This window comes from Salvelinus alpinus, chromosome 36 (assembly GCF_045679555.1).
Source record: "Salvelinus alpinus chromosome 36, SLU_Salpinus.1, whole genome shotgun sequence".
NCBI classification, from domain to species: domain Eukaryota; kingdom Metazoa; phylum Chordata; class Actinopteri; order Salmoniformes; family Salmonidae; genus Salvelinus; species Salvelinus alpinus.
In genome coordinates, this window is record NC_092121.1 from 16,059,366 (window position 1) to 16,085,058 (window position 25,693).

At 42.0% G+C, this 25,693-nt stretch overlaps 2 protein-coding genes across 2 annotated transcripts in view; one reads left to right on the forward strand and one right to left on the reverse strand.

Moving 5' to 3' along the window:
• Positions 1-4,812: 4,812 nt before the first annotated feature.
• On the reverse strand, positions 4,813-8,493 carry LOC139565041 (melanin-concentrating hormone receptor 1-like). The gene is made up of 3 exons (XM_071385052.1): positions 8,155-8,493; positions 7,546-7,660; positions 4,813-7,019 (listed from the first exon to the last, which is right to left on the reverse strand). Exons 2-3 carry the CDS (start codon positions 7,622-7,624, stop codon positions 5,989-5,991), a joined length of 1,110 nt encoding a protein of 369 aa, XP_071241153.1. The 5' UTR covers positions 7,625-7,660; positions 8,155-8,493; the 3' UTR covers positions 4,813-5,988.
• A 403-nt stretch (positions 8,494-8,896) lies between these two features.
• LOC139565510 (growth factor receptor-bound protein 2-like) overlaps positions 8,897-25,693 on the forward strand; it is a 49,998-nt gene continuing 33,201 nt past the window's right edge. The window contains exons 1-2 of the mRNA XM_071385910.1: positions 8,897-9,153; positions 10,476-10,762. Of these exons, the coding sequence (XP_071242011.1) occupies positions 10,685-10,762 (78 nt within the window). The 5' untranslated portion in view covers positions 8,897-9,153; positions 10,476-10,684. The remainder of the gene's footprint in view (positions 9,154-10,475; positions 10,763-25,693) is intronic.

The window sequence follows — 25,693 nt, forward strand, 5'->3', positions numbered from 1 at the left end:
GGCTTCCAACAATAGCTGAATTTGTAAAGCTAGCGAGCACCAATTCCGTTTCTGTGGTGTTTGCTATAATCTAAAAAAAAAAAAAAAAAGGTGAAATAAAATAAATTTAAAAAAGTTCACTAGCGACAATTTAGCTTTTGCAACGAGACCATTAAATATATTTAAGACAATGGTAGAAGAGAGTGTAGTTCTGTTCAGTTTGGACTTCAGTTTATCGCTAACCTTATCACAGGGACTTTGAAGCACTACAGCTGCATGCTGATCTTGGAATAAACTGACGATAGCAAAGATCCCATCTTTGACGACGCCACATTAATGGAATAGGTACTAGCTAGCTTGCTAGTTAATGTTTGCTTTATTTTGCGCGCTAGCTCTGCAAATTCAGCTAGTGTGTGAACCCTGCCAACATAAAAATGTAAACATTGCTATGGCACGATTGACTGGATTAACCTCACGTCAGTTACGTACATGTGCCTTTCGGACAGTAGATACGAACCCTCTATTACCTTGCCAGCTAAAGAACTGGCAGTGGATCAAACCATTGTGAGGCAAAGGGCGGGGTGGTCGCAATCTTTTGAAACTTAAAAAGGCGCTATTAAGTGTCTATAATCAGCACAACTGCTTTCATTGCGTATTATTAATATTATTGAAATTACATAGTTATGTTTACAGTGATAGATTGGGGGGGACAAATCATATTTTTCCCAGGATGGGGGGGTCGTGTCCCCCCCGTCCCCCCTGGGATTTCCGCCTATGCTCCAACCAGAAGTTATCTATATGCCTGGAGGACTATGCACATTTCTTCTGTTTTGTGAAGGGATGTAAACTGCTGTCAGCTCAGATGTGTCATTTTTATTGTGTTTTGATTGAGGCAGTAATTAATGAATGACTCTACAACGCGTTGAAAGCGTTCCGCAGGGATGCTGGCCCATGTTGACTCCAATGCTTCCCACAGTTGTGTCAAGTTGGCTGGATATCCTTGGGTGGTGAACCATTCTTGATACACACAGGAAAATTTGGTGTGAAAAACACAGCAGGGTTGCAGTTCTTGACATACTCAAACCGGTGCGCCTGGCACCTACTACCATATCCCGTTCAAAGGCACTTAAATATTTTATCTTGCCCATTCACCCTCTGAATGGTACACATATCTTGTCTCATTGCTTAAAAATCATTATTTAACCTGTCTCCTCCCCTTCATCTACACTGATTGAAGTGTATTTAACAAGTGAAATGAATAAGGGATCATAGCGTTCACCTGGTTTCACCTGGTCAGTGCATGTCATGGAACAAGCAGGTGTTCCTAATGTTTTGTAAACTCGGTGTTTGGTGTATATAATCATAGATAGGGACTCACTGGTGCAACATCATGTAAAGAAATGCATGTATTCCTTTTACTATGCTGAATTTTACAGTGCCTTCGTTGTAAAATGTACACATTGGAGAGTATCAAATCCTGTTCAAAAGACTGATCTGCAATGATTTAGAGCTTAAATCAATTTATCACAATTTAGTCTGGAATTATTTATATTATGATGAAAAAGAGTTGAGAAGTGTTATTGGAGTCTGTCTGTTGCCTTGGCAAGTCATTTAACCCTCCTGTTTTGTTCCGGTCAAATTGGACCAATTTACAAGTTTTCTCTCTCAAAAATGTAGTTAATTTAATCTGATTGTCATAAGGTTCCATGACTTTGTCCACACAGGGCATCTGAACACACAAAATATAATTTGATGATTTTCATAAAATGTTGGATGTTTTATTTAACTTTTGTACACCTGTGGTGTTCCTGGTCAAAAATGACCGGTCAGTAGAAATTAATGGGTGAGACTACAATTAGCGTATAAGGCACATGCCCATTCATCAGATGGACACACTTCCTCTCCCAGACCCCCAAATGCATGTGTGTTTGAGCACACACACACACACCTCACTCCCTTTCTTGGTGTAAGGGGTTCGTAACCGGTGGCAGGGAAGTCAGACGCAGGAGAGCAGAACTAGGTAATAGCCGGAGCAGTTTAATAGCGAAACCAACGGCATCAAAATAACAAGACATGGGTACAAAAACCCATGTCTTGTTAACACGTGCACAAGCACTTACAAATAAACAATCCCACACAAAGACATGGGGGGAACATAGGGTTAAATACACAACAAGTGATTGAGGGAATTGAGGGAATTGAAACCAGGTGTGAGGAAAAACAAGACAAAACTCATGGAAAATGAAAAGTGGATCGATGATGGCTAGAAGACCGGCGACGCCGAGCGCCGCCCGAACAAGGAGAGGACCCGACTTCGGCGGAAGTCGTGACACTTGGCTTCCATGGCAACCCCCACGGGAACCTTTGGCAACCCCCACGGGAACCCAATAGAATCTTTCTCCCACGGGAACCACACCTGTTGGCATTCTCACAAGCAATCGCAACATTGTTTCAATAAATAATATAACTTTTCTCACAGCTCTGGTATATTAAGCTTTTTTGAGGCCTTACTCACAATTCATTCTGTGGCAGCACAAATGCCAAATTATATACTGTATGTGAGGCTCTTGGTCATATCTTTGATCATGACACTGGTGGCAAGGGGAGAGAGGCCAGGAAACTGACAGTGAAAATACATTAGAGGAGGAAGTGTCAGAAGTTGAAGACAACACAGAATAGGATCCAGACCAAGAGACAACCAATGTGGAACAATCCAGTGATAAGGAAGAGGGCCCTGCTGAGATTGTTGTTACATTCCGGTCAAATAATGGGAATTTGTCCTAGTTTTCATCCCCACCTGAGAGGAGAGGTCGACTGAAAATGTTATCAGGATGACCCCAGGGCCAACGAGGTACACCATATCCCGGGTTGATGACATAAAATCCTGATTTGAACTGTTCCTGACAGAGTCAATCAAAACTATAGTGATAAACATGACCAACTTGGAGGGAAGACGTGTTTACAAAAACAACTGGAAGGAGGTAGACAAGACAGACGTCCAAGCATACGTGGGTCTCTTGATTTTGGCTGGTGTGTACAGATCCAGAAACTAATCTACCACCAGTATATGGGATGCAGAGTCTGGTCGGGCAATTTTTTGTGCCACTATGTCACATTTCACGTGTTGTCACGGGTGATTCGCTTCGAGAACCATGGTACAAGACCAGGCCGCCGTCAACAAGACAAGCTGGCAGCAATCAGAGAGGTTTGGCACAAGTGGGTGGAGCACCTGCCACTCATCTATAACCCAAGTCCAGGCACATGCAACAACCACCATGTATTGTCCAACATGTGCATGAGAACACACAAAATGTAACCACCATTGATTGACAGATTGTGAACATTTTAATGTTTTTGTTATTGTTAGTACTACTGTTATTATTACTGTTCTTTAATGTGTTCAGACATTCATTTTGTAATATGGCAAAGTTTTCATGTGTAGTTTTGGGCCTATGTCCTTTCTTTACTAATAAAATCATACCGGTCAGTGCTAGCTGTGCCACCAGAGATTCTGGGTTCGAGCCCAGGCTCTGTCACAGCAGGCCGCGACCGGGAGGCCCATGGAGCGGCGCACAATTGGCCCAGCGTTGTCTGGGTTAGGGAGGGTTTGGCCCGGCAGGGATATCCTTGTCTCATCGCGCACTAGCGACTCCTGTGGCGGGCCAAGCGCAGTGCACGCTGACCAGGTCACCAGGTGTACGGTGTTTCCTCCGACACATTGGTGCGGCTGGCTTCCGGGTTGGATGTGCATTGTGTCAAGAAGCAGTGCAGCTAGGTTGGGTTGTGTTTCGGAGGACGCATGGCTCTCGACCTTCGCCTCTCCCGAGTCCGTACGGGAGTTGCAGCGATGAGACAAGACTGTAACTACTACCAATTGGATACCAACAAATTGGGGTGAAAAAAGGGGTAAAAAAAAAAAAAGAACACCATCCCAAATCCATTACCACAGGAACAGTCAACAGATGCCTCGGTTAGTATCTGTGCCTGCCTAATAGTGCATGCACTACACACACACTACTTTATCGTTTACATATTACATAATGATAATGCCAAAAGGAAAGATCCATGATACTAATATTGTAAATATATTATTTTTACATACACTGGAAGTTCTACTATGTTTGAATCCCTGAGCTGACAAGGTACAAATCTGTCGTTCTGCCCCTGAGAAAAGCAGTTAACCCACTGTTCCCCGGGCACCGAAGACGTGGATGTCGATTAAGGCAGCCCCCCGCACCTCTCTGATTCAGAGGGGTTGGGTTAAATGCGGAAGACACATTTTAGTTTAAGGCATTCAGTTGTACAACTGACTAGGTATCCCCCTTTCCCTTTCCCTTTATATAGAGTGCTGAACTTGTATGAGAATCCCCCAGTTGTTATCACTATTTCTGCAGCCTATACTAGGACAGCTCTTAATTCCAAAAGCACTTGTGTACATTGCAGTAGGATATTGCTTTCATCTGGGTTTTTCCTTTGGTCATGGCCATTTTGAGTTACTGAGTGAAATGAAATACTTGATGTGCATTATTAATTCATTTGTACCCTGGTGCAGTGTTGTGGTTCCATAAATGAGAAGTGAACCAGGATCCTTTTTAATACCACTAATGAGTTGGTAAAGCGCGGTCAAAAATTGGATTCCCTTCGTATTTTGATTTGCTTTACCTTCATTTTACTCCTCACACATACATACAAGTGCACAGTATTGTCAAATTAGTACTACATTTATTTGATTGAACACCAATTCATATACTTTATTTCTGGACAGTGTTGGAAGGGAATCCAATTTTCCTGGGAATGTAATAACAATAGTAATGTATGGGTGTCTGGGTTTGAGAGCAGCAGAGTTCAATATTGCATTTTCCTCCTTGGTAGCAAGCCATTACTACCCTACAAATGGTTAATTTCCAGCCCAGTGATAACTTTACCCTTTTCCAAGATTACCAGCAGATAACCTGCCTCTCTTCTACAGCAGCCATCAGGTAAAATATTGCTTTGTTTGGACAGAATGCTTTTTCCTCTTTTATGTGTGCTTCCCCTTCTCTGAGAATAAGAGCTCTTCACAAATACACAAAATGCACTCTAGCACAGACAGTTCTGCTGCTACTGTATTGCACTGGGGGTTTCTTACGTCTCATGCTTTAATTCTTTATTGTAACATCTAGAAATCCCTTTGGATAAATTGCAGTCATTCAACACTGTATGGTGCATCAGAACATTATTATTTTCCCAAAGATAACAACATAGAGGTTTCCTTGGTGATCACATACATAACATGGTAATAGATGGGCTGCACATATTCAATATTACAAAATGACTAAGGACAACATATTAGTTGACGTCAAAATCCCATTCAAAGATAGCCCACAATAATACATCAATATGTCACAAATTTCTCAATGATCACAGTCATCACACAGGTTCCAGTATAGACATAGATTACATTACGACAAGGTGTGATTTCCCTGCATCTCAGATCATTGACTGGACGGACCGATGGCAGAATCATAGAATATCACATATCTACACAGAAACCTGTTTTAACACATTGAACTGCAGTGGAAATCTGTCAAATGTGATTATTATCAAAGAAAACGAAATACAAATTGTTACCACTTGAAACAGAACTGCAAAATAGTGTTATTGATAACTGTGGGCTGGCATCCTTTTATAAAAGTTCACATTGTTACTAATAGCCTACAGTTCAATTGCCAACTGAATACTAGTACAAAGTCCCTGTATTCACAGTTCCTTCATGGGAGCATGATAGGATAGGATTAATAGGATGAAGTTGAATGTCCCTGTCGGGAAAAGTGTCTTATAAACACAGTACTGCTGTGTACAAAATAGATACTGTACACACTCAGCATACTACATACATTGCACGTTAACCCTGTCATACACATTGGGAGCATGACTGTCTGAAGGGGGCACCACTTCCAGCTGAGCTGAGAGAGAGCCCAGATTCATGGAACTAGGGCTGAGGGATGGTGCTGGGCTAGGGCTCCTGACTCAGTGCACAGCCACAGTGACAGGCAGCATGTTGTGTACTAGTAGGTCTCTGGAGGACTGAGACTGATGATTACACTCTGGGGCCGGTCTCAGACTCACACTGCCGTCAGCCATGACAGAGTTCAACCTGAAGACCCGATTGTTCGGCCGGATGGCCACAATGAACTGCCTCTTAAAGGTCTCACTCAGCACGATGTAGAGGTATGGGTTGACGCAGCTGTTAGCGTAACCCATGCTGATGGCAATGTTGTAGACATAGAGGAAGGCAAAGCTGGGCCTCTGAACCCCCAGGTGGGCCAGCTGCAGGATGTAGTACGGAGCCCAGCAGATGAAGAAGGCCAGGCATATAGCCACAGCCATACGGGTCACATTACGTGTACGTACTCTCAAGCTGCGTTGGGGTAGGGGGGCCACTGTGGCAGACATGTTCTGGAGGATCTTGAAGAACACCACGCAGATGATGACCAGAGGCAGGGCGAAGGCCAGCACAAACTGGTAGAGGGTAAACCAGTAGGTGTCAGTGGCTGGATTGGGCAGCAGGAGGGCACAGCCCACTGAGCCGTCCCCTCGGGGCATAAGGCCAGCATACATCCACACGGGAGTGATGGAGACAAGGGAGAGCACCCACACCAGACCCACCGCAGCCCCCGCCACGCAGGGTGTGCGCACATGGTTGAAGCGGATGGGATGGACCGTGGCCAGGTAGCGGTCCAGAGTCATGACGGTGAGGATGTAGGTGCTCACTATCTGGCTGTTGGAGTCCAGGGCGGTTATGACCGTGCACATGATGTCACCAAAGCACCAGGAACCGTTGCCCAGGAGCTGGTGGATGAGGAAGGGCATGCCCAGAAGGAAGAGGAGGTCCACTAAAGACAAGCTGAAGATGAAGATGTCCGGCACTGTCTGCTGGGCTCGGAACTTGGTCTTCTTCACAATGGTGTAGATGACAATGCAGTTGCCAATAATCCCAAAGAAGCAGATGACACCGAAAATGCTGGGCATTAGGACGCTGTGGTAGGGCACATCATTTTCTGTAAGTATGACAGGAAAATTACATTGAGTCTCATGTTGCAGTGTCATTCAGACAGGTGTTTGCTTGCATACAGTAAGTCTTGATTTTTACTAACAGTATAATGTCACTCCTGGCTGCTACATCACAAAGATCAAAGACTCCAAACTAATCCTCAGAGATGGGAGCTGTCAACTAATGTGGTGCTGATATTCATTGCTAATTATAAACTGGGTGGTTCAAGCCCTGAATGCAGTTGTATATCAGATGGTATCCCAGGGGAAGGACAGAACATGTATTTTTGCTGTTTTAATTACGTTGGTAACCAGTTTTAAATAGCAATAAGGCACCTTGGGGGTTTGTAGTATTTGGCCACATACCACACCTCGGGCCTTGTTGTTTAATTAAACCACGCGTTTACATTTAATAATTTCATTAAAATGTAAAGTAAAAGTCATAGGACTAAATTCCCAGGATAACATTGAATTCATTAACATTGATTTTACATTATAACATTCATGCATGAAATCAGGAAAATCACAGGCTACCTGCTGGACTTTCAGATGAGTTGTATGATGGGAGAGACGTCTGAGACCAGTTCTCATTCGATACATTTTCGAAGTCCATTTCGAAGTTAGACAAAGCTCAACAAAAGGATGGGCTCTGAATGAAGAATTATGTGAAAACAGGCAAATAACGTAGGCCTAATTACCATCAGAGTAGACTATAGAAATATATATTCTGTCATCAGTAGGCTATACTATTATTGTACTGCTTGGCTACTGTCAATAAAACCCACTTCATGCTCAAATAGATGCAGTCGAATGGTGAAATTTATTATTTCATAGTGGCAAGAATTGTTGTAATGACATCAAAATATATTCGGGAAATTCCTTGTCCTCATCACAGTCTCAAAAATATAAAACAATGCAAAATAATAATAATAATACTTCTCAGGTGAAACATTTGTAACTACTCAACATTCTTTACAACCCGAATTGTAAACATCTTAGACCCAAAGAAAGGCACGGGCGCCCTTGTCTATTCTGTGCACTGTAATTATTGGTGATGAACCAGGCTCCAATTATTCTAGTACATCAATGAATCAATCAATCAAAGTAATTCAGTGGAGACGGGGTGAATTTGTACAAACTGACCTTTTCCTGCTTCTATTTCTGTAGCCTCTCCTCAAAATCCAATTGGTCTTCTTCTATCTTTACACCAGTAGTGTTGCTAATCAAAGCACTCCCTCACACAAGAATACTTCTTGAAAGAGAGCCTGTGAGGTTTACAGTGATGTGCCTTGCCAACATTTCATATGGTGGCTTCGCATCTTGCCCTATATGGTAGAGAAAAAGAGGAGGGGTACATAGAGACACGTAGTAACAACTGATTTTACATCGTAGCAATAATAGGCTATGTGTGATACCAGTTTGTACGTGCCTAGGTGCACAAGTAACACAGTGCCACTGTCAAGATTGATGCCCGTTTGTGATGGCACTGTTTGTTGGATTGACAACAACTGAGAACAAAAAACGTGCCACAAGGATAGTACTTCTAAATGTAGCTATTTGTATTCCAATCATTAATTTCCTTGCCTTTCGTCCCTTGACACCAGGGTGTAAGCATTATTATTTCGTGTGTAGACCGTAGTGGACACCATATGCCACTAGGTGACGCACTTTCCTATGTTTTCACCATCTAATTAGCTATGTAACAGAAATGTGTTTTAAAAAGTACAACAACACTTTAATCTATATTGCCTATTGCTGCATCAGGCATACCAAAGTTATGTGACAGACAGAGATACATATATTTTCGCTGTACTTAAAAAAAAAAAAATTAAACGAGCAATGCAACCACAGAGATTTATGCAGCTAGCTGTCAGGTGAAAGTATCGCGATAGATGGTCCAGTGGATCGCAGGCGAGACCCTTGGGCTGGTCAGACACCCTGCTCACAGCGCGAGGCAGGAGCCGAAGCAGCAGCAGCATCTGGAAGGAAGCGGAAATAAACGTCGCTGGCTAGTTCGGGTTTAAGCAAAAACGGACGGATTTTGTACATTTACCTCCACTAACAAAACTATAAAGTGTTGATTCTAAACAATAAGGACATTTGATCAAGCAAGAAGTTTACATTTCACAGCTAAACTTGCGGGTGAGTTTTTGTCTCGTTCTACTGAATACTAAGCAAGGGCTAGCCAGCCAGCTACAGTACCCGCTAGCATACGAAAGTATTTTCTTCGTTTTTTGCTTTGGTTAGCTATAGTACTGTAGCTAGCTAATAGGCCTACCTGCTTGCCATGCAGTTTTTCCTAGAAACGACGAATTCACATGCAGAACTGCACACAAACATTTAACCTGGATATTAAACAAATAACTGTTAGTTAAATAGGTTGGTGTTTTGTATGTGTGTTTGTTGTTACTAACGTTAGTAACTAACTAAATAACCGGCTAGCTTTTTCGTTTTGGCTAGTTGCTAGCTAACGTTAGCTTCCGCTTTCAGATATCTAGCGTTTGAACTGGCTCATAACTCTAATTCAAAACAGCTGGAAACGGTGTTTCACATTACAACCAAAATAAGTGAATTTAGCTACTGTAACACTTTAGCGCAAATTTAGTAGAATTGGCTATATCACTGGCCCTAATGTGGGTACCTAACGTTAGTTAGCTAACTAAGTTAACTGACTTGCCTACAAGTGGAAGCTCTGTCACAGATGGAAACAAACTGATAACGAGAGTTGCCAGAAAGCCTCCCAATAACGTGTATGGTCAAATAATAACCTAGAAAGATGTTGTTCACCAACTAGCTAGCTAGTCACTTAATATAACGTACTTCGCATGGTTGGTAAGTAAGCCTGGGTAACTAGTAGTGACCTACGTAGCGGAAAGTATCGAATTGATGCAGAAATTGTATATTCCAATGCGGGTTTTGATTGTTGTGTGTGTGTGTAACAAGCAGGCTAAGAAATGTTTAGTAAACAACGAATCTGATTGGAGGGCTAGTAAACCACTTCGTATGAGGATAGTTGCACTACAACAAGTAGCTACAGACTTTAGCGCTCCCCCATTTCTTGACCCAACAATGGCCTGTCAATTGTCAAATCTTGGCCAACCACTAGTGTGGATTTAATTCTGACATTGGTACAGTTCGTTTTGCATTGCCAGGTGCTCCTGGTGTGTTGAGATTTCACTTAAGGACTAATGGAATGGTCTAAAATTAATATACTCCGTCCACCCGGGGCACCAGCCATGCAAAACGAGCTCCACCCATCTCACTGCCGTTTGGTTTGTTTCTTATCAGTATCAAATGTATCAAGTGCACACCCGAGAGATGTCAACTGTCTGCCTTCATCTCTTTTTAGAAGAACATCTGTCAATTTCAGTCCCATCATCATACAGTGGTTGACCGACAGAACATCCAGGCATAAACAGAGACGCTAGATATTAATTTGTGGCATGTTTCTCCATTTTTTGCAGATACCTTCTGTGAGCTTTATGTGAGGATCCAGCCCTAAAGGAACGGGTCATAGACGGGAGGAGCGACTCGGAGCAAGCAACCGATCACGGAATTCTCGAACTGTGTTTTTATTTTGACACTGCTGGTCTCCACACATCAACGACAGGGAATAAAACAGCATTCACCCTAACAAGTACCCTAAACCCACGGTTATCCAACAACCAGTACCATGGAGGCCATTGCCAAATACGATTTCAAAGCCACTGCTGACGACGAGTTAAGTTTTAAACGTGGGGAAGTTCTAAAGGTAGGATGAGTGCATTTTTTTGTCTTCAAATTAATTAATTGCAAGGCTTGGTAACTGCTAGTTATCTGCTTTAAAGGATTGTATAATTCACCTGATCGAAGGTTGTTAATCTACTTATATTTTTACCGGCACATCAAATTGGTGTTCTGAGATCATATGCCCCTCAATTGTCAAGAAAAATTACGTTTGAATTACACATACATGTTTTTCTATTGCAAACCAGCTACAATAAAATGTTTGTCATGTGTTGCAGTTATTTACTAGACAACAGTTTATTTGTCAGAGTTGTTGCCTTCTGCAATGTTCCTCTTTGCACTTTCTTTCCTCAGCCCTTTCTTCACACACAGTATAGTATCGGTATCTAAAGCTACACCTTATTCAATGAATAAGCCAACATCACAGTACGTTCAATACAAGGTTTAGGCCTAGTAGAGTGATTTGGCTCCACGCAGGGAGCACAGGGGCTTTGTGGATGGGTTTATTTCACTGTATTGAAATGCCAATCCTGCAACTTCTCTAATCTGACAACCTGGGGCCAATGGATCACTTCAGACAGCCATCTTACTTGAGTAAGAAGCCTCACTCTCATGCTCCCCGAAAAGAGCTCAGTCCATTTTCAGAGCTTGATCATCATGGGACTGCAAGATATTAGGAGCAAAAAATTATATGCAAGTGCTCTGGGATTTAAATGTAATCATCATAATCCCTCTGAATGTCAATGGGTTTTAAGTAAAGAGGGGGTAAATTTACCGCCTAAGCACACCAGCTATCATATGTTTTATCTGATTTCCGTTTCAAACGATTGTGTGTGTGTGTGGCAAATGGAGCTAAACCTCTCTCTTGCTAGCAACTACATGTTTGTAAGATTCTGTACACTTTAAATCCGTTGAACTATTTGTGGCATTCTGTAGTGTTTTGTGGCTATTAGCAGTCCGTACACCCCATCAGAATTCCTCATGCACTATTTGTATATTAATGTCGTGGATGAATGTCAACAGAGATGTTTTCCCCTCTGGGACACTTGATGAACATAACACACCAGTGCAGACCGTCCCTGTTCTTACACTATAATAGCGGTGTGTGTTGACAGGCAACAGGTACCCACCTGCCTCTCATGCAGTTGGGAGAGGACTCTGCTGTTGAAACAGTATCAGTAGTCATCTCCCACTTATTTTTAAAACCCACCCAGCCTCTTCAACATGAGTCACACTCAGAAAATATGTTCTTGACTATCTCATTTTTAAAGCATAGTTAAGTAATGTTTAAAGCTAGTTAAGCACAGTGGTCTCTTACACAAGACCCCTATAACCACAGAAACACAATATTTCAACATTTAAAATCTAATGTTATTTGTCACATATGCCGAATATAAGTGTAGACCTTTTTTCCCCCACCTTTTTTTAACCTCTTGAAGCTAGGGGGCAGAATTTTTTATGTTTGGAAAAATAACATTCCCAATGTAAGCTGCCTATTTCTCAGGTCCAGGTGCTAGAATATGCATATAATTAACAGAGTAGGATAGAAAACACTCTAAGGTTTCCAAAACTGTCAAAATATTGTCTGTGAGTATAACAGAACTGATTTTGCAGGCGAAAACTTGAGGAAATCCAACCCAGAAGTGCCTTTCGTCCATTTAAAGGGATATCAACCAGATTCCTTTTCCTATGGCTTCCTCAGGGTGTGAACAGTCTTTAGACATAGTTTCAAGCTTTTATTCAGAAAAATGAGCGAGATTTATCAAATCGCGTCAGTGGATAGCTGAATGTCCTTCCATTATTTAATGTGCGTGACACTGGTAGCTAGACATTTTCTTTCTCTCTTGTATTGAATAGTTTACAGTCCGGTTGAAATATTATCGATTATTTATGTTAAAAACAACCTGAGGATTGATTATTAAAAACGTCTCTACGAACTTTACGGATACTATTTGGAATTTTCGTCAACCTTTGATGACCTGCCTAAGGCGGTGGAATACTGAACATAACGCACCAAACAAAACATTTTTGATATAAAAATAATCTTTATCGAACAAAAGGAACATTTATTGTGTAACTGGGAGTCTCGTGAGTGCAAACATCCGAAGATCATCAAAGGTAAGCGATTAATTGTATTGCTTTTCTGACTTTTGTGACCAATCTACATTGCTGCTATGTGTTTGTAATGTTTTGTCTAGTGATCGATAAACTCACACAAAAGCTTGGATTGCTTTCGCTGTAAAGCATATTTTCAAAATCTGACACGATTAACAACAAGCTACGCTGTGTTTTGCTATATTGCACTTGTGATTTCATGAATATAAATATTTTTAGCAATTCTTTTTGAATTTTGTGCTCTGCAATTCAGCGGTTGTTGATAAATGATCCCGCTAAAGGGATCCGTGCGTCAAGAATTAACCAGGTAGGCCAGTTGAGAACAAGTTCTCATTTACAACTGCGACCTGGCCAAGATAAAGCAAAGCAGTGTGACACGAACAAAGAGTTACACCTTACTGTGAAATGCTTACCTACAAGCCCTTAACCTACAATGCAGTTCAATAAATAGAGTTAATAAAATATTTACTAAATAAACTAAAGCAAAAAAATGAAATGAAAGTAACACAAAACAACTATGAGGCTATCTACAAGGGGTGCCGTTACCGGGTCAATGTGCAGGGTTACAGGTTAGTCGAGGTAATTTGTACATGTAGGTAGGGGTAAAGTGACCATGCATAGATAATAAACAGCGAGTAGCAGCAGTGTAAAAGCGTGGGGGTGTCAATGTAAATTGTCTGGGTGGCCATTTGATCAAATGTTCAGCAGTCTTATGGCTTGAGGGTAGAAGCTGTTAAGGAGCCTTTTGGACCTAAACTTGATGTTCCGGAACCTCTTGCCGTGCAGTAGCAGAGAGAACAGTCTATGACTTGGGTGACTGGAGTCTTTGACAATTTTTTTAGGCCTTCCTCTGACATGCCTAGTATTTAGGTCCTGAATGGCAGGAAGCTTGGCCCCAGTGATGTACTGAGCCATATGCAGTACCCTCTGTAGCTTTAGGACAGGTCCAACGCTGGGGTGACAAGGAGTAGGCTAGCCAGAGATATACTCCCGTCCCTCCTAGCCTCAGATGCCAGCGTGGTGCTGGGCCCCTGTGATCCGACGCCCCCTCGCCCAAGCCCCCAGCAGCACCGAGCTCTGCTTAAATATTTATCAGAGAGCGAGGGCGAGGCGGCGAGCAGCTTGATGGCAGAACGCAAAGCCTGCAGCACAGCGATACTCTAAAATTCCTGCAGGAGTTGCTTAAGCCACAGGCTAGACAGCCCCGTGCCCACATGGCCTCGGCACCATCATCGACAGAGATCAGAGAAATACCGGTGGAATACTGGTGTGAGCGAAGTAACATAATTAATTTTGATTGCATGGGCATCTAAAAACCATGTACTTGAAAGGTTCTCCCCCCAACAGTTTAATTTCAGCCCTCATCTAAGTGCTAACTTTGTAATAAGTAGGTCCTGCCATATGAGAACACGTCTCATTATATCTGTGGTAGAAATGTTTAAATGGCCTTGTCCATTCTGCCTCCCTTCATCCAGCCCTTCGTATGTGTCAGTAAGATCTTGAGGAGTTCTCTGATGCCTCTGGAATATGGTTATTTATAAATATGAAAAGGATTGTATGCAGACTAGGTGCAGTCAACTTTGCTTTTTAGCAATATATGTGGCAATATATGAATCCATTTTGGCCTGTTTTTTTTGTCTTCGTATGTGGTTCGCTATGGGGTTTTGAAGAGGCCATATCTCATCAGGGGGCTCTGGGGGAGAGAGGGCATAGAAAGTAGAGCTACATATAAGGGTTCCTATTAAATTTGCATATCAGAAGGAAAAAGTGATCTAATTTTTCACAGCCAGAATTGTTAGTGTTACTCTGAAAGAAGTTAACTTCTAGAAGTAGACAGCAAGCTACCAAGAGTGAAATGTTTGTTGATTGGGCAATTCAGACAGTCTGTTCTTTACCCTTCCAAATCAATTTTTAGCACTTGATCACATCAGATCCTCAACACGGAGAAGGACATTGTTAGCCTGTCTACCTTGCAGAGGCATGAGTTTGAATGTGAAAGGAGTAAGCACTACCAGAGCATGGGGAGGTCTAGGGTTCATTGTCCTAGAGAATCGCTTTAAGTAAGTGCATTTGGCTAGCCCCTCCTGCTTTGTCCCTGGAACCTTGCATCTCATAATCCTTTCTCTGTGTGCTGCTTTTGTGCTTTGGCTGACATGTTTTGGATTCAATTTCTAGGAATCACCAGGGGGTCCTCAGTAGAATGATTGGTGCTTCTCACTTACGGGTGAATCCCATTTGAATTCAGTCACGTTGACAGCATCCCTTTTTTTTTTAAACAACATTTTCCATACATGTTTGGCCATTTTGCATACCCCACCATGAGACATCCATGTCTTCATTACTGGAAAAGATAAGCAGTTGAGTTTGATATTTTAAAATCTCCAGGGGTGGCGTACTACTATGACTGACCCTGTAAAACAACACATTTCACTGCACCTGTCCAGTGTATGTGACAATAAAAACCTATAAACAGGGTTGTCAAACTATTTTATAATTAAAAAAAGAATACTAAATATAAATGCAACAATTTCTACGATTTTACTGAAACCACTCAATTGAAATAAATAAATTAGGCCCTAATCTATGGATTTCACATAACTGGGAATACAGATATGCATCAGTTGGTCACAGACACCTTAAATAAAGATAGGTGTGGATCAGACCACCATTTGCCTCATGCAGTGCGACACCTCCTTTGCAGAGAGTTGATCAGGCCTGTGGAATTTTGTTCCTCTTCAATGGCTATGTGAAGTTGCTGGATATTGGCGGGAACTGGAACACGCTGTCATACACATCAATCCATAGCATCCCAAACATGCTCAATGGGTGGCATGTCTCGTGAGTATGCAGGCCAGGGAAGAGTTGGGACATTTTCAGCTTCCAGGAATTGTGTACAGATCCTTGCAACATGCGGCTGTGCATTATCAAGCTGAAACATTAGGTTTTTGCACAACAGTGAGCCTCAGGATCTCGTCATGGTATCTCTGTGCGTTCAAATTGCCATGGATAAAATGCAATAGTGTTCGTTGTCTGTAGCTATTAACACTTGTCTGTAGCTAATGCCTGCCCATACCATAATCCACCATGGGGCACTCTGTTCACAATGTTGACAAGCGCAAATTGCTCGGTCTGCGGTTGTGAGGCCGGTTGGATGTACTGCCAAGTACTCTAAAACAATGTTGGAGGCGGTTTATGGTAGAGAAATTAACATTCAATTCTCTGGCAACAGCTCTGGTGGACATTCCTATCTGAGGATATCTGTGTGGCGGAGACACAACATGCTCTTGGATACAGGGTGGGTTTCATTTCAATTATAGAAATATAATTAATAGAACGGACCTATCCCTTCATACCACTGCAATTTAGCTGGTACACCATTGCAATTGATATTTTAACTTTTTCAAACTTTTAACTTCTACCAAAAAGATGGCTGTTCTACCAAAAATATGCGTTTTTAGGTCCTTGACGTTTTAAGGTTAAAAGACAACGTTGGGAGAAAAAAATTATAAAAAAAATCACAAATTTATATAATAGGTGGACAACCCTGTTTGTCAACTTTTAAAATTATATTAATCTCAACTGTATCTTTTCCAGTGTTGAAGACATTGATGTTTCATAGTATGGCCAGGTATACAAAATAGGTGAACTTTGAGCACGTTTATCTGTTGAATGTTTTTGCATTCATGTCCAAAAATTAACTTTCTAACAACAGGCAAATATGTATGGAAGGTTTTGTTTAAACAAAAGGTGTGCTGTCAAAAAGTGATTGAATTCAAATGGATTTATTACCCTTTCATCATAATTGCCTTTGTTTTTTGTGAATGAGTGCAGGGGGTGAACTGACTGGGAAAGAGGGGTCATTAACAGAACAGTGCCGAGCAAGCTCCACTTTCGGAGAGGGGATGGTCGGCCTATTTAGAGCAACACCCCCCAGAACAGCAGTTTTTCTGGAGTAGCAGTGACTTGCCAATGTCACTCACTGAGGTTTTCCCTTCAGAGTCGTTCACAGAAGTAGAGGGGCTACAGAATCTGAAATGGGGAGGCGGTGCTTGGTTGATGGCTACCTCATCTGGCACCACCAGGTTTGAGGGGAACCGTAGTCCGTTCACTTGACAAGTCTCCCTTTCTCCAACTATCACTCTTAATTTCTTACCCCCCCTTTCTCACTCTACTGATAGCAGGACGCATGTCTGAATGTTCTCCCCTCCAGATTACTTTTCTGTGGGACAGGACAGAACATGCCCATATTCTCTCTCCATCCCCCATAATGCCCACAGGCGCCTCACATCGTTGCATGTTTAGCATGTAGGCTAAACCATGAAATGAAGCTGAGCGCACCAACTTCCATGTGATGGACTATTTTCGTCTGCTTTGGTTTAGCAAGTTTTTTGGGGGGCATGTATTGGTGAGGCATACCTTTCATTGACTGCAATGCAAATGCCATTGCAGAGTTACTACATGTGCAGTGCACATACGATAATGCCTAAGATTGTGTTTTCAGTCTTTGCCATCCACCTAAACCTTGAAGGCAGCTTGGAGCAACCATTATTTGCTAAGATGGGTTTTTCTTCAGACCAATTGTTCCCCTGAGGTAAGGTAATCATCAGAGTACCGAACATAACTGGATTATTACACTTAAAAAGATTAATCCTGGATTATAAACCAGCAGTTTGAAATCCAGGGGTTGTGTTCTGCCTTTTGTCAAGCTGCCGTTCCATATCACTGTGACCGTTTGAGGTTGGCCGCTTTCTATTTGAGGAGAGTGGGATTTGTCCTTTTTAGGTTTGGCCTGCTCCCAAACTAGCAGGGCTGAGAGTCACTAGTTGCAAGGTAGAATTTGTCACATTTTAAATGGCCTGCTACATGGCTAGTGCTCAAGATGGGCCTTTTCCGTCTGCCTTATGTCTCAAACAGCAGTGTGATCATTTCTGTGTACAGAACAATCACTTCAGATAAAGTCTACTTATTGTATGACTGGTTCTACGGCACAGAAAGGAAAGTAACACATAAATAGGCCTAGTGTGAATCTTAACCTCAACTCCCCCAAATAGCCTGTTTTAATGGATAATCATTTGGTGGGTGCTTTATGTCGTTGGTTGGTTTTGTCTGTCATAGTTTGCACTTGCTGGCCAAGACTGCTACTTCCATTCAGTCTGGACATTTTGATATGTGATAAAGCATCAGTCAGTTTAATTTTAGGGTATCATAGCAGACAAAGCTGTCAGTGTGATATTTTAAAAATGGGAAAGGAAACTAGGTAGTTCACCCATTCTGTTTCCAAGTCTGTGCAGTTTTATGCAAATTGTCAGGTTCACATACTGTAGAGTAGTCTTGTGATTGATGACAAAGGTCTAGCCTACGCCTACATACCTACATTAATCTATTCCGAGGTATTTATCATGATAATGTGTAACTTTCACCTCTTTAAAGCTTAGTGTCTGTTTCTTCTGTCTACTGAATTATTAAACCCAGTTTAGTTTGCATGCAGGGTATTGCATTCAAAAAGCCATCCAAGATTGAGTATCAGTGTCTGAGGCACGCTTCTCTCAACATCTATCTCCAGTACTGCCTGCTAGTGCTAAGCCTAAGCATCTCTACTTTTGAGACAAGGGGTCTCTCTCACGAGAGGATGGCCTGTGTTGAGGCTTTGTTTATTCAAAGCCCCCAAAGTCACCTTAAGTGCACCAGCATGGAGAGATGTGGTGTTTGTATTCTATTTTCTATCCCCCCTTCACCACACAGGAGCATCTGTTGAGCCCTTGTGTTTCACACAATGTGTCGTCTCTGTGTCACCTCTTTCGGTGTGTCACTGTTAGTCTCTGGGTGGCTGAAGCCTAGACTGTAAGAGTCTCTGTCCTCTGAACAAGATTGTGAGTTGGCCCTCTCGAACCAGAAGCTGTGCTGTGATGTCAGTGCCTACAGTCTGGTGGTGTAGCTGATGAAAGAAATGCTTGTATATGTCAGTGATTGATAAACTGTATGTCAATCACGGGATATCAACGGAAGGCCTCTTAAAGTCGAAGTAGGATTCTTAATCCAAACAGTTGCTAATATGTTTAGCGACTAGCTGGTGCCACACAGCAATTTATTTCACCTCATTTCCGCTTTTAGAAATGACCCTTTACATAACTAGTTATCTAAAGCTCCACCATTGATGGGATGAAAGGGGTGGGATTGGAACGTAACATGCATTAATCGCCTCATGCTGCTGCGGCTGCTGTGTAAGCCTTTTGTTGTGTTTCATAAACATGACAATGTATTTTTACAGAAATATAAATCATTCTATAATCCAGATTCAAAAGTTCGACTATGTGAAATCAAGATATCTTTAAACCTCTTTCCCTCAGTATTCAGTCAGTAGGTTTTGTGTGTGAATACGACAGCAGTCACTTTGGATTATTAGTTTGCGTTACTGATTTCTCTCGCTAGAATGCAATGTCTGGTTGAATAATTAAGGTGCACTAAAGCCCATGCTATTTGTATTTCTTGGAGTAGAGCTGGTCATGATTTTTTACATGTTTTCTGAAGGCCATTATTGTCTAATTACGTGGTGCTCTTGGGAGTTCTTTCCATTGCCTGAAAAGAGGGAAGTAAGACTTAAACTGGTTCTATTTCCACAAGAGCTGACAAAAAGTCTGTGTTTACCAAGATTGAGCTGTGGGAAAGTTTGGTGGAAATTAGTCTGTGCATGCATTTTGTGTGTGAATGTCTATGTAGTCTATTTGTGTTCTCTTTGATGTTACCCTTTCAATGTGTTGCCCTTCATGTGTTTTCTGAGACTCTAAGAACACTGATGACCTGCAAAATTACTATTACATTTTTTCCCCTTTATTTAACCAGACCCTAACCCTTCACCTAATTTGAACAAATTCTGAAATTAAATATGGTTTTGCAGGTCAGAAGTGTCTGCATAGCCTTTTCAGTGTTTTCTGTGTGAGTGAGTGGTCATAGCCACTCGTGTGACCTGCCTTTTGATTCTGACCACAGTGGGGACGTGTGCAGTGTATGGTCCTGTTGTTTTCACATTGTGTTGAGCATTCAGGTTGCACTGTTCCTCGGCCTCTACCACTGACTCACACAGCTGATTGACCAGCCAGGGCTCCTCTAATTTGCAGCCCTGAGTCACACACCAAAATGTATCCCTCTTATTTGTTACACACACACAGACTAAGGGGACAATCACATTCTGACAGCAACAACGGCTGAAATGTTCCTACAAAAAAGCCTTTTTTTCTACCCTTTTTTTTTCTTGCTCTGTTTAGCTTACCAATAGTTTTCTCAGGTGCTTGATGGTAGTCTTGGCCCTGAATTATACTGTCCATGTTAGGCTAACTTTAATTGAAGAACATGTACCTCATATAGACATCTTTGTGTGTGGTGGTGCACATTGCTTATCAGTAAATGGCGTACACAACAGAGCTGTAACTCCTACCTTCCTGTTTTTATTAAACGTACATTTTAAAGCTGTTAGATATTTGAGTTTCTGTAGTTTCTTTACATATTAACCTAAATAGTGAAGTGTTAATAGAATAATCTTAGCGCACACTAAAATGTACGTAGCTAAAAAGAAAAATATCTGGTTAATTTTTTCCTCACATTTTGCTGATTGGCTTAGTTTCACAGTGTGTCATGTGATTTTGCATCAGCGTTAAAAAGAGGAAGGAACTCATTTTAGTTTTGGGGGGTTTCAAAAAATTCTCCTTTTGGGTTAGGGTTTAAAATGATACACTAATCTCACTATGACGAGATCTGCTTGAGTTGTCATTTTACATCTCAGTTGGAAAGGAGGCCTATTATATCTCATGCCATTATGGGATTGGAATCAAAAGATGGGGCCTCTGCCTCTGACAATGGAACTTGAGGCCCCCTATTCTTTATGCTCTTGGCTAGTTCTCCTTTGAGACGCATGAATGCAGCCAGTGCTTTTTCAGATCTATTTGTACAGCAAAAGACAGCCCTCTATTTGAGAACCAGAGTGTCATTATAATGCGGCCAATGCCATATTGTAGAAGCAGTGAGCTGTAAATCTCCTTTTTTATCTGCCCTAGATGTTTTTCCTATGGGCACCTCAAGTCAGTCATGCCATATGACAGGGTAGCCAATACCTCATTACTGTGCTCCTCTAACACAACGGAAGCTAAGGCTACATGAGCCATGATGCCAGATGCGTCCAGTCAGTGTATGTCATGTGAAATAAAAATGTTACTGATTTTTAAAGTCATTTTATTGTTTTTAGGCTATGCTTACTGTACATTTAGTCACCCATCTCAAATCATCCACCATTACAAAAAAACCCTGAGGGGAATAGCCTAGTAGTGTTTAGGTTTGTGACTTGAGTAACTTCTTGTATCGTGTATTACATAGGAGCCTCATTTATAAACATTGCGTACATTTCTGCGTGCGCCATTTCTGACAAGTCTGCGTGTGTACAAAAATATTGAGATTGATAAACTTGGCGCATGCCATACATTTTAAATTTTTACCCCCTTTTCTCCCCAATTTTGTGGTATCCAATTGTCTCATCGCTGTAACTCCCGTACGGACTCGGGAGAGGCGTAGGTCGAGAGCCGTTCGTCCTCCGAAACACAACCCAACCAAGCCGCACTGCTTCTTGACACAATGCCCACTTAACCCGGAAGCCCACCAATGTGTAGGAGGAAACACCGTACACCTGGCGACCACGTCAGTGTGCACTGCGCCCGGCCCGCCACAGGAGTCGAAGTGCGCGATGGGACAAGGACATCCCTGCCGGCCAAACCCTCCCCTAACCCGGACGATGCTGGGCCAATTGTGCACCACCTCATTGGTCTCCCGGTCGCGACAGAGCCTGGACTCGAACCCAGAATCTCTAGTGTCACAGCAACACTGTGATGCAGCGCCTTAGACCACTGAGCCACTCGGGAGGCCCTGCGCATGCCATACATACTCATGTTTCACTTATAAACCAGACCTGCACCGTGAACGAGCAATAAAACTGCCCTCCATTCACCTTTTATGGTGACAATAACGCACTTTATTTGCTGTATAATTTGGCACTATTTTGAATTAGGCCACGGCAGTTTTGTAAAAGAAGCAGCAATTGCATATTTGATCACATTTCTGTAGATGTGTGGGCAGAATGTTCTGATATTTTGCAGTGACTTTCTTTTCTCCAAACAGCATTCATCCTGCCTGTCTGCATATTTTGCAACTTTGGTTGTATGTTGGAATCAATTTAAATGTAGGCTACAGCCCACACTTCTATACAAACAACGAATTGTTAAATATTTTGTTCATCAATAAATTGTTTCCCTGTCCTGCCTTGGTATAGGCTCTGAGATTAAATAGTTTTATGATGTCACGCTCCTATCGCACAGCAATACTGTAGCCTACCCATACACACACTAAATACTATTAGTTCTGTCAAATATTTTACATAAGCTACCGGTCTATTTACTGTGTTGGCAGAATGTTAATGTATGCTGTATTTAGAAAAGGACTGTGACGACAGTTTCTGAAAGAGAATATAATGGCAAATTGTTGTTCACCTGTTCAATCCGTCTGTAGGCTATAAACGGCGCTGCCTATGGGATCACGTACAGCAGAACATGAAATACATGACTTATCTGTTCACTTATGCTCAATTGAACGAGTGATGTGCATGGCAGTTTGTTGTATTCAGGAATATGAACCCATCACGGCCAGAAAAGGTGAGGAATTTATTCTGTTATGAGTCCTATGTTGAATTATTTTAGATTCCAAAAATAAAACACTAGAGCTGTGTTCGAATGCTCATACTAACTGCACTAACCGTACTATTTGTGACTTCAAATTGAGTATGTAGTATGCTTATAGGTCATCGTATGGATATAGTTAGTATGCCAAAAGTTCCCGGATGTCGTACTAAATTCACCAAAATACGAAGTATACGAGCAGTGGACACTATTTCTGTGCTTTTAGGGCCCATAATGCGATTCTTCAGAAAATGGGCGTGCTAGCCAGTTAGCTTGGGTGCTTGACTGCCGTTGTGAGGTCAGAACGCCCGGCTCAACCCTACTCCTCAGCCAGAGCATCCAGGGTGCGCTCTGAATTTACAAATGGACAATCTGACAACGCTCTGGATTTACAAACGCCCAGAGCGCACTCTGGCACTTGAGATTGAATTGAACAACTTCCGGTAGACAGGCGATGCGCTAGTACGCTCAACTGAAAGGATACTGTTTGTTTACAGTATACTAAAATGAACTAATAGTATTTAGTGTGTGTATATACTCATTAAGTATGTAGTATACAGTATGTGTATTTGAACACAGCCTAGATTTTCTCTCTTCTCACTAATGGCAAATGTTAACATGGAGGAAAGGATATTCTCACATCAAGTTCAGTTTTAATAAACTGGGGCACACACGCTTTTGGGGTATATAAGAGGTTTATAAAAGACATATTTCTCAGTCCCATTTTACACAACAATTTCTGAGAGATATTGTATCCTTTCTTTAGACCTAAGCACTGGGAAAGTGGCTGGATGATACCTTCCTTATTGCTTTGTATCCAATCACGTCTCAGGTTATCAAGACAACCTGACGTCCTGATATAAGCTCCAGTCAGGCGATGCTCCACTTTCGCTCCCATAAAGCAGCAATAACTGACGGCCAGGAGAAGGCCACAGAGGAGAGTTTGCCCGGTAGCCTTCAGCAGCGTTCACTCACACTCATTTCCTTCTTAAATAAATAAAGATGAATAGCTTGACTGGCTGGCAAATTTAGCTCCTAACAGATCTTTGAAACCTGCCCGCAGAGCAAGATCTAAGGCCCTTCTCTGCCTCTCTCTTCCCCCGTCTACTCTTCTGCTGCTGAACTAGAGGCTGGTGTTGAGCAAACACTCTCCCATTGGCACTGTGAATGGTAAAGGATGGCCTTAATTGGTCTATATTAGAGCTGAGCGATATGGACAAAAATCTATATCATGATAAATTGCCTGAATTCATGCAATAACGATAAATTGAAGTTAACATTTAATGTGCACCTTTTTTGAATGATCCTTTAAACTACTACAACTACTACTAGTTTGATGGTTGTACCTATCAATTGTCCCATTAACAACCCCCCATATTGGCAAACATTTAATTTCAAACTTTACATTTCTCTATAGTGTAGGCAACTTATCGTAATGAACAATGTCAGCAAAATGCCAGAGGACAGTCCCTCCTACTTCAGAGTGCTGGGAACCTTGGAATGCAGATTGAGCTTGTGCACTGGCACATGAGTGTGTGTGCAGTGCAGCTCTCACCACAGCTTAGCTAACTTCCTGTTTGGAGCCTCTTCCACCCCCAGCAGCTTCCTGTCTCCGCGGCACAGTCGATCACTACACCCTACACCTACAGTGCTGCACAGGATTACAAAGTGCAAAACGGCATGTAAGAATACACCAGCCTGTGGGTCTCTTACTCATCACCAAAGAGTAGCTGGATTAGCTATACTGAACAGCAGAAATACAAACGCAACATTTAAAGTGTTGGTCCCATGTTTCATGAGCTCAAATAAAATATCCCCGAAATGTTCCATAAGCACAAATGTATTTTGTGCACACATTTGTTGACATCCCTGTTAGTGAGCATTTCTCTTTTGCCCAAGATCATCCATCCACCTGACAGGTGTGGCATATCAAGAAACTGAAACAGCAGGATCATTACACAGGTGCACTTTGTGCTGAGGACAAAAGGCCACTTAAACAATGTGCAGTTTTGTCACACAACACAATGCTTCTGAGTTCTGAGGGAGTGTGCAATTGGGGTGCTGACTGCAGGAATGTCCACTTGAGCTGTTTCCAGAGAAATTAAGGTTAATTTATCTGCCATAAGATGCCTCCAATGTCGTTTTAGAGAATTTGGCGGTACTTCCAACCAGCCTCACAACCACATGTAACCACGCCACATCCGGCTTCTTCACCTGTGGGATCGTCTGAGAATAGCTACCCGGACAGCTGAAACTGTGGGTTTGCACAACTGAAGAATTATTGCACAAACTGTCAGAAACCGTCTTAGGGAAGCTCAACTGCATCCTATTCGTCCTCAACGGGGTCTTGATCTGACTGCAGTTCGGCATCATAACCGACTTCAGTGAGCAAATTCTCACTTTCGATGGCCACTGACATGCTGGAGAAGTGTGCTCTTCGCGGATTAATCCCAGTTTCTACTGTACCTGACACACAGCGTGTATGGTGTCGTGTGGGCGAGCGGTTTACTGATGTCAATGTTGTTAACCCCACCGCCACCATGGAGCACTGTTATGGTATGGGAAGGCGTAAGCTACGGACAACTAACACAATTGCATTTTATCAATGGCAATTTGAATGCACAGAGATATTGTGATGAGATCCTAAGGCCCATTGTCGTGCCATTTCGTGTTCCAGTTCCCGCCAATATCAAGCAACTTCGCACAGCCATTGAAGAGGAGTGGGACAACATTCCACAGGCCACAATCAACAGCCTGATCAACTCTATGCAAAGGAGATGTCGCACTACACGAGGTAAATGTATTTAAGACCAGATACTGAATGGTTTTCTGATCCATACCCTCAACTTAAAAAAAAAAAAAAGAAGTTATTTCTGACCAACGGATGCATATCTGTATTCCCAGTTATGTGAAATCCATAGATTAGTGCCTAATGAATTGATTTCTGGTGACTGATTTCCTTATATTAACTGTAAAATCGTTGACATTTTTACATGTTGCGTTTAGATTTTTGTTCAGTATGTTTAATCATACTTCATGACAACCCCTCTTTTCAACCCCTTTCTCTTTTTAATTGCAGTTTGTTATTTTTTCTCAGTTGTGATCCTTTTTTGGGGGGGCTCTCCATA

Coding starts and splice junctions, on each gene's coding strand:
- LOC139565041 (XM_071385052.1), bottom strand. CDS start 7,624: ATGGACTTCGAAAATGTATCGAATGAGAACTGGTCTCAGACGTCTCTC. Junction 7,020..7,545: donor CTCATCTGAAAGTCCAGCAG/GTAGCCTGTGAT, acceptor TCATACTTACAG/AAAATGATGTGCCCTACCAC.